At 52.3% G+C, this 12,152-nt stretch overlaps 3 protein-coding genes across 6 annotated transcripts in view; 2 read left to right on the top strand and 1 right to left on the bottom strand.

The window, feature by feature from the left end:
• Positions 1 to 2,989, top strand: part of LOC116103198 (interferon-induced transmembrane protein 2) — a 4,560-nt gene extending 1,571 nt beyond the window's left edge. Inside the window, exons 2-3 of the mRNA XM_031388770.1 lie at positions 1,773 to 2,166; positions 2,661 to 2,989. Coding sequence (XP_031244630.1) covers positions 1,773 to 2,166; positions 2,661 to 2,849 — 583 coding nt within the window. The 3' untranslated portion in view covers positions 2,850 to 2,989. The remainder of the gene's footprint in view (positions 1 to 1,772; positions 2,167 to 2,660) is intronic.
• Positions 1 to 6,199, top strand: part of Ifitm5 (interferon induced transmembrane protein 5) — a 7,781-nt gene extending 1,582 nt beyond the window's left edge. Inside the window, exons 1-3 of one of the 2 annotated variants that reach the window (XM_031388771.1) lie at positions 3,093 to 3,531; positions 4,547 to 5,166; positions 5,708 to 6,199. In XM_031388771.1, coding sequence (XP_031244631.1) covers positions 4,975 to 5,166; positions 5,708 to 5,920 — 405 coding nt within the window. In that variant the 5' untranslated portion in view covers positions 3,093 to 3,531; positions 4,547 to 4,974 and the 3' untranslated portion in view covers positions 5,921 to 6,199. Of the gene's footprint in view, positions 1 to 3,092; positions 3,532 to 4,546; positions 5,167 to 5,707 lie in introns of those variants that run through there. The other variant, XM_031388772.1, reaches the window with a different exon arrangement.
• Positions 6,200 to 8,487: 2,288 nt separating this feature from the next.
• Pgghg (protein-glucosylgalactosylhydroxylysine glucosidase) overlaps positions 8,488 to 12,152 on the bottom strand; it is a 5,298-nt gene continuing 1,633 nt past the window's right edge. The window contains exons 5-15 of one of the 3 annotated variants that reach the window (XR_004123430.1): positions 11,642 to 12,074; positions 10,612 to 10,731; positions 10,317 to 10,448; positions 10,057 to 10,168; positions 9,883 to 9,955; positions 9,647 to 9,783; positions 9,378 to 9,511; positions 9,189 to 9,284; positions 8,963 to 9,060; positions 8,685 to 8,855; positions 8,488 to 8,609 (exon numbers count right to left, since the gene is read on the bottom strand). Coding sequence is in view for 2 of the 3 variants with exons in the window: in XM_031388768.1 (XP_031244628.1) it covers positions 8,554 to 8,609; positions 8,685 to 8,896; positions 8,963 to 9,060; positions 9,189 to 9,284; positions 9,378 to 9,511; positions 9,647 to 9,783; positions 9,883 to 9,955; positions 10,057 to 10,168; positions 10,317 to 10,448; positions 10,612 to 10,731; positions 11,642 to 12,074 (1,603 nt within the window). In the remaining variant the exon portion in view is untranslated. Of the gene's footprint in view, positions 8,610 to 8,684; positions 8,897 to 8,962; positions 9,061 to 9,188; positions 9,285 to 9,377; positions 9,512 to 9,646; positions 9,784 to 9,882; positions 9,956 to 10,056; positions 10,169 to 10,316; positions 10,449 to 10,611; positions 10,732 to 11,641; positions 12,075 to 12,152 lie in introns of all 3 variants that reach the window. The other 2 variants (XM_031388768.1, XM_031388769.1) reach the window with 2 other exon arrangements.

Here is a 12,152-nt window from a genome sequence, read left to right as displayed (position 1 = left end):
GGGAAGGAGAGAAGGAAGGAGAGAGAGAGACAGAAAGAGAGATTGGGCCTGACATAGGCTTTTGAAACCTCAAAGCCCATCCCCAGTGACACATCTTCTCCAATAAGACCACACTTCACTTCCCGTTCCTTTTCAAACAGTTTTACTAACTGGAGACCAAGCATCCAAACATGTGAGCCTATGGGGGCACTTTGATTCAAAAGTGAGATTCAGTCAGAGATGAGACAGATAGGACATGCACTGGACCCACTAGGAACAAGAGTCGAGCCTTTCCATCTCTGACTTTCCCACTAAAAAGATTTTCATCAAACACACACACACACACACACACACACACACACACACACACAGCCAAGAACACCCCCCTCCCAACCAAAATAATATGAAGACACTTAACCCCATCCTTTTCCCTTTAGCCCCTGGAGGATTCTGTCCTGGAGCTGTTCTTAAGGCCCATTCAGGTTTAGCATGTAGAGAGCTTTCTTTTTGTGGCCTTATGACTCTTGTTTCTAGATTTGCCCATTTGTTTTTCAGTCGATAGACATCTAACTTCTATCTGTTGCCTGTCGTTACGAATGTTGCTGTAGACATGAGATACAGGCATACAGAATACGTATAGACATGTGCTCATTCTCATACACACAGGAAGTGGGATCCAGAGTTCTAGCTGAGATCTGCCCACTGCCTGGGAAGCCTGCGGCATCAATGTTGTGGTTTCTTTGCTTCTAAACTAGAGTGGTTATCTGTTTTTCCCTAGCAAATCTAATGGGTATGAGCAGTGTGCCACTGGGGTTTTGATCAACATTTTGCTAATGACCAGGAATGTGGAGCCTGTTGCTCATTGTGCATCTTCTAGAAGAAATGCTGATGCCCCCTTTTTTCATTTTTTTTTATTTTACTTACTTACTTTTTATTCATTTATTTGAGACACGATCTCATGTAGCCAAGGCTGGACCTTGAACTGATCCTCCTGCTTACACTTCCCAAGTGCTGGGATTACAGACATGTGACCTGCTCTAGCTTTTGAAGCTCTGATAGATGATGATGGTTGTACATCTTAGAGGTGAACAGGGGCTCTGGAGTTAGACTTAAGGACCTCCTCCTTGATCCATTCTGCCCTGTAGGGTGAAATTCTGGTGTTGGGGGTGGGGATTTGAGGTTCCTGAATGGGTTAAAGTGTCAAAGGATTTGTGTGTCCTTCACCATGAGGGAACTTTCTTTGTTTCTGATAGACGCTCAGCTCCCTCACTGCTTCTGCCAGGAAAGACATGGAGTTTCTATTCTCCTACAGGCTTCATTTTAGCAATGGCTGTTTCGCAACTGGCAGGAAAACATCTGCCTTCCATAAGCTCCCAGGCTGCAGCCAAGTGACTGGAATTTTCCTTTAGTTAGCCAGGGGCATCCAGGCCCTGGGCTGCAAGGCTCCTCCCTCCCCAACTGACAGCCAAAGAAAAACTGAGTTGCAGATCTCCCCAGCCCCCACCTGCAATAGATTAGTTTGGGGGGTGTGTGTGTGCATGGGTTTTTTTAGAGGAGGCCCTCACAGTGAGGCTGGGTTTAGGGTGTACAAGGGGTGTGACAGCAGGGGTCTGGGGAGACAGTAGATCTGGGGAAGTTCCAGTGTACCTACTCTAAGCTGGAGGTGGAGACCTTGAGACAAGTTTTAGCCCTGGGACAAGTCTTGACCCCTGGAAGTTTATACAGAGGTACCTTAACAGTCAACTAGCCCTGAAGTAATTTGATACTCAAGGCTTAAGTACCGCCCACTTCAGGATCCAGCCAATTCCCCACAGTAAGGCCCTCTGGAGACTAACCCACCAACAGGAAAAGGAAACTGCTAGAGAAAGGGCGGGCCTACAGAACCTGGGTAGCAGCAGCCATCCTCCAGACAGTGCGGTTGTTCCAGACAGAGTCAGTACCATGAGCCACAATTCTCAAGCCTTCTTGCCCACCAATGCCGGACTCCCTCCGAGCTATGAGACAATCAAAGAGGAGTACGGGGTGACTGAGCTGGGGGAACCCAACAACTCAGCTGTCGTGAGGACCACTGTGATCAACATGCCCAGAGAGGTCTCTGTGCCTGACCATGTGGTCTGGTCCCTCTTCAATACACTCTTCTTCAACGCCTGCTGCCTGGGCTTCATCGCCTATGCCTACTCTGTGAAGGTGAGTTCTAGAGGCGGGGAGTGATGGTGTAAGTAGTTGTGTGTGTGAGCCTGAAGCTCCATCTACTCAGATGGCACCAAGGTGTGATTGTGGGGTCCTTTGTGTATGAGAGTAAGTGTGTGTGCACCCTTCCTATTTGTGTGTGTGTTTGTATGTGTGTGTGTGTACCTATCTGTCTTTCTCTGGTGTTTGAGACTTTCTGATAATCAGAGGATGAAGCTGCCTGGGAATTCTGGGGCTAGACTTTCCCCATCCTGCCCCTGGAATATCCTTTCACCCTTTAGACTGGGGCCCTAATCTGGGTGGAAAGTGGAGTGGGCGGCCAATGCTGGGGCCTACTGTGTAGTTTGCGTTTGTGTGTGTGTGAAAAGAGGAGAGGGTTTGCCGGCCTGAAGGAGTGAGGCAGTGGGCAGGGAGGACATGGGGAAATGGAGCCAGAGCACCTGGCTCTCCGCTGGCCAGCTCCAGGGCCCCTTACATCTGATTTCCTTCAGTCCAGGGACAGGAAGATGGTGGGCGATGTGATTGGAGCCCAGGCCTACGCCTCCACTGCCAAGTGCCTGAATATCAGCTCCCTGATCTTCAGCATCCTTATGGTCATTATCTGCATCATTATTTTCTCTACCACTTCTGCGGTAGTCTTTCAATCACTTTCACAAAGAGTGCCACATTCTGGATTCTAGCTGCCCTGTGTTCCATGGTCCACCTTTGGCCCTCCCCCTAGGCTGAGGCCTTGACCCTTTACCCTATGCGTATGCAAATGTTACCTTCACATATCTGTCCACAGTGGATTTTCAATAAAGTGCACGCGGTGGCAACTCTGGCTGTGACTCACTGTTCTCTGGTTCTGCACCGAGCTCACCCTGCATCCTTCTTGTCTGAGGAGAGCAAGCGTCCTTAATGTGGCGTCAGGCTTCTGGTCTTCTGATAAGGGCAACAGCCAACCTGTGGGGTTTTGGGTGATCCAAGCAGAGGGGATCCCAGTATCACCTAACGCTGACACCACCCTTCCAGGGTGCCCAGGAAGGGTGCAGAACTTTGAGCAAGGGAGGCTTCCGTCTAGGAGTGAAGGACACCCAGGATCCTTTACTTTAACGGAAAAGAAATCCCTAGCCAAAAATGTCCTCATTTTGGGGCGGCCTCTTGGATATGACATCAGGCTCCTTGGCTGGCCTGCACACAAAAGTTGGGTGCTGTTTAGTTTGCTGCCCTCCCTGTCTCCTTCTCCACACACTCAGGCTTATGTAGGGATCTGGGGTGGGTGGGGATTCCAGAATGTCTCTCGTGGTCTCCGAGCAGTAGAGAGGACCAAATGACAGCGAGTTCTGCTGGGCTCACAGTTCCCATGTTCCAGCCCACCTGGAGGTGAGTCTGTCTGCCTTGGTACCCTGCTAACATGCCAGGGTATCCCAGGAGCTCCTTCAGAAGGGTACTTCTTTCTGCTTACCGAAGCCTGGCACCAAAAAAAAAAATCAGACTGGGCTTCCAGTGTTTTCAGGATTTGGGTCCTGTCCAATAGTTCCTTGCTTCTCTAAACACCGTGATGATTTGAATGTATCCAAAATCCCAGGAGTGGCACAGTGATCCCTACGGTAGAGGTGCAGGTGAGAAGGCCCTGTGTGACTTCAGCTGGGGGAAGAAGGCCTGTGGTGGTTTTTTTTTTTTTTAAATGTAGTATGGTTTTTTATAGGAAGTAGCAGCAGCTGCCTGGAAGGGGGTCGGCTCCCTGCTGTGACATGCCACTCTGGGGAATTCCTTTAATCTTTTAGAAACCAAATGTGATTTCCCAAGACAGTAGGCAGAAGTTGGAGGTTATTCAAAATAGTGCCCCTGTTAAGCAATGACATTCTAAAAGCTTCTCCAAATCCTACATAAGGTCACCATTAAAACACTTAGCAGTGACCTCTCAGAAGCCCACACTCCTACTCCTGGGTATGCTTTGTATTCTACCAGGGGCAGTCTCCTTCATTACTCCTTTCTGCCCGCTGTCTTCTCCTTAGCCTTCATCTCTAGCAGGTATTGTATTTGCTGTCCCATTTGTGCATGCCAGCAAGTGCCACAAGCAAAGCCTGGATTCTGAGCTCTGGAGGGACGTGGAATACACAGCTCTGGTCCTGAGTGTGCCCTCCCCACAGTCTGGAATAGGCCAAACCCACCCCACAAGGGTTTTATAACCTAGCTGGAGTCTCTGGCCTGGATGCGTTTGGTAATTTCCTACAAGATTAGACTGCCCGCTGTGCTTGCTTTGCAAAATAATCCAGCTGAAACGAAGGATGGGGTCTGTGGGCTTTCACGCAGTGATGAAAATTAAACTTTGAGCCTTGATCAGAAACTCTTGTCTTGGCTTCATCCTTCTCTTCTCCTTCCTTTTCATTTCCAGCCCCCTCCCCTCCCTCTTCAGGTGACTCAGTTCATCCATGGCTGCTCGACAGTTACACCAGAGGAGAGAGTACTGGCCGTTCTCTGAAACTGCAGCTTCATGGTCACTCAGCTCTAGGGTCCACCGTGGAACTCTTTGCAGCCAGTGGCCTTGGGGCAGTCTTTTGTGAAGTCGAGACAGCAGGGGGACTCTGGTGGGTGGTCTACAGGCACTGCCCACGTGGTGCAGTGGCCTTTGATGGGGTCTTTTGAGAGGGGTGGGGGATGCTGGGGTGCAAGGGCGGGCCACTCTATTTGGCAGGCTGAGGCTGTAATTTGTGATATATATAGCGGGTGGAGCTGGCCGGCCAGAGGGTAGTGAGGGGCTATAAGCAGGCCTGGTGCTCAGAGAGCACAAGACTCAGCTAAGAAGAGACGGCGCTGGAACCCATGGATACTTCATATCCCCGTGAGGACCCCCGGGCTCCATCATCCCGGAAGGCTGATGCTGTAGCCCACACCGCCCTCTCCATGGGAACACCCGGCCCTACACCACGAGACCATATGCTCTGGTCTGTCTTCAGCACGATGTACCTGAATCTGTGCTGCCTTGGATTCCTGGCGCTGGTCCACTCGGTCAAGGTTGGCTTCAAGGCTTGTGGGGAGGGAGAATGAGTGTGTGTGTGGGGGTAAGGGGGTGGGGGAGGGGTTCAAAAGAAAAGTATATGAGGGTGTCTGTTGGCATAGCCACAGTACCTTACCAAGTTTGGGGATCATTAAGGGGTATATGCACTGCTCACAGGAAAGGAAGGCCTGGCCATATAGTCTTCCTCAAAGGGCAAGAAGTCCTTAAAGGTTGCCCATAGAGGAACTTCCTCTGTAGCTCCTGAGTAGCACTGAGTTCTTGGTTTCCCATAGGACTCCCCACCCACAGGCTTTCAGAAGGTGCTGCTGACCCAGAATAGCCACTGAATCTCTCGCTATCTGCAGCCTTTATTTAGGCTGAGACTATCTGGTTCAGGACCCTGCCAAGGGCCAAATTGTGCCATGTTGGAGACTATGAAGGAACTGGGCCCAGCCCTCGGTCAAGATTTAGAGTTCAGTCTGTGCCCTCCAGTTGCTCTGGGTGGTCCCCTAGACACCATGAACATGTCAACATCTTGGTTCTGGTGCTGCCCTGCAGGCCCGAGACCAGAAGATGGCTGGGGACCTGGAAGCTGCAAGGCAGTATGGCTCCAAAGCCAAGTGCTACAACATCCTGGCTGCGATGTGGACGTTGGTGCCCCCACTGCTGCTCCTGGGACTGGTGGTGACTGGCGCCTTGCACCTGTCCCAGCTAGCCAAAGACTCTGCGGCTTTCTTCAGCACCAAGTTTGATGATGAGGACTATAACTGAGAGTTCCGAGCCTGTCCTGACCCAAGGACAACCATGCCAGGTCACCTGTGCCCAACACCAGCTCCCGGGAGTTATAGCCTACTATAGCACCTCGATCCCTGCCCAACCATGACCTCAGAGGCCACCCTCTTGTCCACGATGTGCATTCAATGCTGACCCACTCGGATCCCTCAGACTTAACCTCTAGCCTAGAGGGTCCTCAGTGCCTGGCTTTGCCCCCTTCCCCCACTCACCAGACTGAGCCTCCTTTCATGATTAAAAGTGGCAGATTCCAGAAAATGTGTGGGCTCCTCCTTTCCCGGTGGTAGTTGTGTAGGGAGCCCCAACACCAAATCATCTGGCCAAGCCCCAGTCATCTTGTTCTGTTAGTTTGGCTGCCCGACTACTGCTTTTGCTTGGCTGCCTGTGGCTTCTGGGGTGGAGGAGCCTAAGTATTTTAGGATGAAGTTCGGGAACTCAGGCCTTTGATTCCTACTGCCCTGTGGTTTGATGGGCTGTGTCCCAGAACATGTGAGGGTGTGCCCTCACTCCTCATATGCCACAGTGGTCTTCTTCCCTCCCCGGTCAGTAAGGACTGTAGGGAAGGTAGAAAGGGTCCATTCCTAGTTGGGATTGGATACTGAATTCGCAGAGAACAGCAACATGATCCACACAGACACACACGACACACAGACATTTACGGCCTGTTTCCCTCGTTTTCTTCCACTCACACGTGGTCAGAGGCAGACAGGCAGTGGCACTAAGTGAGTGTTCTCACATCACTTCTTCTCTCTGTGTGTCACATGCTCCTGGCTTCCATGGCGGTCTGCCTAGCTGCCTGACTTGGAGACTCTAGGCAGTTCCGCATCCTGTTCCATGTCTGTAGCCAACAGCTGACCTTGAGACGCTCCAAGCTACTGACAGTGTTCCAAGCCAACCCTAAGAGATAAGGCCTTTTGCTGACCTGTGTGTGTTTGGTTCTGGGGAGGAAGCTAGTGCTGGTCACTAGTACTGTTATGGCCCAGACACAAGGACAGTGTGCTTAGATAAAGATGGAGATAGTATGCTGACCATGAGTCCCTGGTCTAGTTCACAAGGTCAACTCCTGCTGGCTATAGGGACTTGTGTGTTCCTGAGTAGATGTCCCCAAACGTGGGATGTTTGCCAGCCACCATAAATAATGAAGGACTGCCTGGTTTGTGTCTCAGTGCTAAGAACAGAGTGTGTGGTCAAGCCAGTGAGGCAAAAGCAGCAGCTTCCCTTGCCCCAGGCTGCTAGGCTAGACCTGATCAGCTGTGCCAGCCTACAGGCTCTATCAACCTCTGTGGACCCAGAAACTTACCATACTACATGCACAGAAGTGACCACATACACACAGGTACAACACACACCCAGGTACTGGGCTACTTCTATTGAGTGCAGTGCCACCAAGCAACCTGCCAATGTTCATGCCCAGTCCTGTCTTTGAGCCAACAGATGAGCATCCACGTCTGCCAGGAGAAGGTGGAGGGAGACACAACGGCCCCACATTGCCCCTAAGCTTTGAAATCACGTCAGCATTCAGCCCCCCTGGTGCAAAGGGACATGAATCCATCACACACTCTGACTTCAGCTTTTGCCAGCACTGACTTTAATTAGCCAAGTTGGCTTGGTACAGGAGCACAGGGTTTACCAGGATCATGGTCTTATGCTATGAACCTTGTTCTGGAGAAACACTAAGAACAGAAGCAAAGCGGGCGCAGCTTCTCAGCACTGATGGCCAGGACTGCGGCCTAGAACCCTGTCTGTCTGACTCCAGTTCCTCTGCTTGCCAACCTGATTTCATCTACCCTGCCCTGTGATAACACTGCCTTCCTTCTCACAGGCTGCCTGGGTAAGGACAGCTCTCACCCTAGCCCAGTATGCTTGATACCATCTGACGTCAAAAGGAATCAAAGACTAGGAAGTTCAAAGCTACAAACCCCTTGAGCACTTGGCTAGCCCTACCTGATGTCAACTGCCTGCCACAGGAAGCTCTCGTTTGGTGTGGCTAAGCCACTGACTCCATAACTCACTTCTCAGCAGAGCTGCTGGCCATTTCCCACTCAGCCTGCTGACCAGAGTATTCCTGAGACCAGAAGCGTGAACAGGAAGTTAAGGCCTAGAGAGACAGGAAGATGGGCGGTAGGGGTGGGCTAAGGGGTAGGGTGCTGGGGCCAGCCCAAAGTAAAGGATATATGAGGCTCTAGATAGCCCAGGACTGGAGAGAGTGAGGAGAGGAAGGGCGAGGGGTGGGGGGAGTGGGGCAGAAGGAACATCCTGTAACCTTACTGGTTCAGAGCATGATCCAGATTGAGAGATTGTGGGGTTGGGGATGCAGATGAGGGCAAAAGAGTGTCCTAGAGGAACTGAAAGGGACTTCTTCTTCTTCTTCTTTTTTTTTTTTTTTTTTTTTTTTTTTTTTTTTTTTTTTTTTTTTTGAGACAGGGTTTCTCTGTATAGCCCTGGCTGTCCTGGAACTCATTCTGTAGACCAGGCTGGCCTCAAACTCAGAAATCCACCTGCCTCAGCCTCCCAAGTGCTGTGATTAAAGGCGTGCACCACCACTGCCAGGCTTGAAAGGGACTTCTATTGTCAAAACTCCTATCAGGAAACACTGAAGAACTTCTGGGCAGCTATGGGGATGACCTTTGTATCCGGCCAGCTGAGTGGGGAAAGGAGACTTTCTGTCCTGTAAGAGAGAGGGTTAATCCTTGAGGGCATGGACCAAAATACCTGGGTCACACGCCCAAAGGCCTTTCCCTACCTGGTGTCAGGGGAAGCCGGGCCAGTGATGGCCACAGCTCAGCTTCTAGCAGGGGTGCCCGGGGCTCTGCACGGGCTGTGACCTCAAGTGTCACCGAGTCCTTGGAAAAGGTGAAGTTGAGCTTGTTCCCCAGGTAGGAGACACCAGAGACAGATACTCTGGAGAGCAGGTCTGGACACAGGGGGTCAAAGGTCACACCTGCCTCAGTGATCCTGTGGGGAGAGCTGTGTGAAGAGGGTTGGGACAAGTGGGAATTCACGGCTGGTGGCTGCACTCACCTGAATCCTGTGCACCCGAAGAGTGCTGCCTGCAGGAAGCCCCCCATGCCTGTCAAGAAGTTCACTGCACCAGATCCATCTGCATTCTCTGTCCATACCTGCAGTCAGCAAGGGTGGCTGTCACCTGAGGCTATTATCCTAGGGTCAGGCAGGACCCTTACCCTGCTGAGACTACTACAATGAGAGAAGATGGAGGCAGCGGGTGGTGGGTAGGAGAGAGGCTGACCTTGAAGGGTTCAGTGACATTGGCAAAACTCCTGCTCAGGTGGACCTGAGCCCTTGAGGGGTCCTTCAGTTCCATCCAGCCCACAGCAAACATGCTCTGAGGTCAGAATTCAAATAGGAAGCGGTTAGACCCACCATGTGGGAAGGTAGGTGAGGACCACGGGGCAAGACTACCCGGCAGGCTCCTCACCCAGGTCATGGCAGGGCCCCAGGGGGATGTCACGGCTTCATAAGTCTCCAAGTTTTTCCTTCGGATGTCAGGGCTCAGTGGAAAGGGGACTGGGTATCCCAGGAGCACAACATCCGCCTGCTTCACTTCTTCTCCTGATTTGGGGGAAGGGATAGCAGGCTAGGGATAGGTGATTGGTCAAAGAGATGAGAGTGCACCAGGGTGAGTGTGTGTGTGTGTGTGGGGGGGTGACCAAGCAGAGGGCCTTTAGAGGATTCAGTACCACTCACCACGCTCATAGCCATCAAACTCGGGGTGGAAGTTCAGCTCAGAGTCAAATGGTACCTTGATCCTATCAGCCACCTCCAGCCACTGTTTGGGGATAGGCAAACCCAAGTCCTTGGCCAAAGCAGCAGCGAAGTGCAAGCTGGAGAGGGGACAAGCAACAGTTGCATGGCTTCTGACTGGGCCCTGTCTGCCGTGCTGGGGCGCTAAGGGTAAGTGAAGGGCAAGTTTTACGTCTGACCTGTTTTGGACCAGGACATTGGTGTACACTGAGTTGTTGACTCCTGAGTGGTACTCATCAGGGGGCATGACTCCTGGTCACACAGGGCCACATGACAGTTAGTACAGGTGCTCAGGACATGTCCTTCCACGATAAGCCCATGGTGAGCTGGCCACTACGCTCCCTGGTCCTCACCTTTCAGGTGGTACAGCTTGTCCTGGGAGCTCCATTCTACACGGCTGCACCAAAACTCAGCCACAGAACTGACCACATCCCAGCCACCTTCCTCTTGGAAGAGCTGCAGGTCCTAGAGAGTGAGAACAGGGCAAGAGGCCAGGCACAGAAGAGGGTCCCTGTGCCTGGCTTCCAAAGTCCCTCTTCACACAGCTTCCTAGGGTCCTGGGGTGGAGTGTGGCCTCAGGAGGTGCGAGGGCACACATCTGAAAGTGACTCACCTGAGTGTAATAGTAGTACAGCTGAAAGGCCAAGGCCACAGCCCCGTTGATATGGATCTCCTGGGTCCCATAAATGTCCTCAGGGCAGACCTCTAGGCCAGTGCTTGCACTCTCCCAAGCAAACTTGGCTCCCTGAGAGGAAAGAAGACCAGATGGTCAGGTCTTGATCTGGGGAGGGGCAATCCTTTATGGAGAAAAGGAAAGAGGAGGTATGGGGCTCTCGTGGCCACTGAATGGCAGTGGGAAGACCTTGGGGCAGGGGCTTGTGGAGTGGTACCCAGTCCCCATTCATTACCTGGTAGCCCAGGTTCTGAGCATTCTTCAGGGCTCCTGCCAGCGTACGGACTCGATATTCTAGGATGGCCCTGGCAGCCTCTGGGTGGAACATCAAAATATTTGGGAACATCCAGAGGTCCTGAGAGATGAACCGTTTGGGAGTAAACAGGAGCCCATACCTTCTTGCTCCCTTACTCTTATGTACTGCCCACGTTCTGCCCTGCCAAGGCTTCCAACCAACACACAGTCAAGCAGGCACCTGGAGGCTTCCTCTATCCCTACCCTCTAGCCATCCTTTTGGCTTTCCCTGACTCCCTCACTTCATTCTTACCCAGAGCCACCTAGGGCCTCCCCAGCTTGCCCTCTCCAGTGCTATCTTTCCAGCCTAGACAGCCCAGAGTTCTGGTCCTCAGTCCAGGCAGTATCAGGAGAAGCTCATGGGCACTAGTTTGCATCAGGTCTCTAGGGAGAGCTTGCTCTCTGGCTGCCTGACCTCAGCTTTCTTTGTCTTCATCTGTCAAATGGGCCACTGTCCACACTTCACAGTGTGTCAGACGTGGCAGTAGCCTTGAGTCTTCCCTCTCACTACTCCCTCACACAGTGGCCACTTATCTCCATATGCTACAACACTGCCTTTTCTAGCCCTTGCTTTCCTGCACCTAGCTGCTCCTGGCAGTCACAGACCTCCCCAGACTGCATCTCTCCTTGTATCATTCCTCTACAGTTGCGATGGCTCTTTTAGTCCTTTAGTAAGCTCCAGGCTTGCACCCGGCTCACTCTGAGGCTCTGATGGTCTTAGCCTGCTGTGAGGCTCCTTCTCTGCCTCCAAATGTTGCACACCCTCAGCCTTTGTGCCTTCTGTTGCTCTAACCTTGACCACTCTTTTCGACCACATTCCTACACACCCTTTTTCTGAGAAACCATCTCTTCCAGGAAGCCCTCCTATCTCGAGCTCCCATGCTTGGTCTTGACCTCAGGTAGTGCAAAGGCAATGCCCGAAATCTTTGCATGCAGCTCCCCCTGGGTAACCGGTACAAGATAGGATGTACCTGATCCCAGAAGATATGGCCCCAGTAGCATTCCTCCCGACTCCCATTGGAGAGGCCTCCAGGGCTAAGCCCATGGCTGATGGATCCATGAGTGCCAGGCTGGGGAAGCTCACTGAACAGGTAGTAGAGAGAGCCACGAAGGGCCTGGCGCAGGACCAAGGGCCCAGCCACATCCAGGCCACAGCCTGCCCAGAGCTGGCCCCAGGAGTCTGCATGGACTGAATACAGAACGCCCCTGGTCTGCAGCTGTAGGGCCTCAGCAAAGCAGTCCCGGGCTTCAGCCTGGCTGCTACCCACAACAGTCAGAAACTCCCAGGTCCTGTCCTCCTCTTCCCCAAGGGTCAAGGCTGGGGGAACCGGCATCCATAGCATATGCACTTCCTGCTGTGGCTCTCCAGGCTGCTCAGGGGTGAGTGTGTGGCCATGCAGGTACCTGCAAGGGCATAGCTGAGTCTTAAGAAAGGTCTCCCTCCCCCCCTCTGTCTCTCTCTCCTTCCCTCCCTCCCTCCCT

Source organism: Mastomys coucha, unplaced genomic scaffold (genome assembly GCF_008632895.1).
Source record: "Mastomys coucha isolate ucsf_1 unplaced genomic scaffold, UCSF_Mcou_1 pScaffold21, whole genome shotgun sequence".
NCBI lineage: Eukaryota > Metazoa > Chordata > Mammalia > Rodentia > Muridae > Mastomys > Mastomys coucha.
The sequence above is the reverse complement of the archived record's forward strand: the minus strand, read 5'-3'. Positions and strand labels throughout refer to the sequence as shown.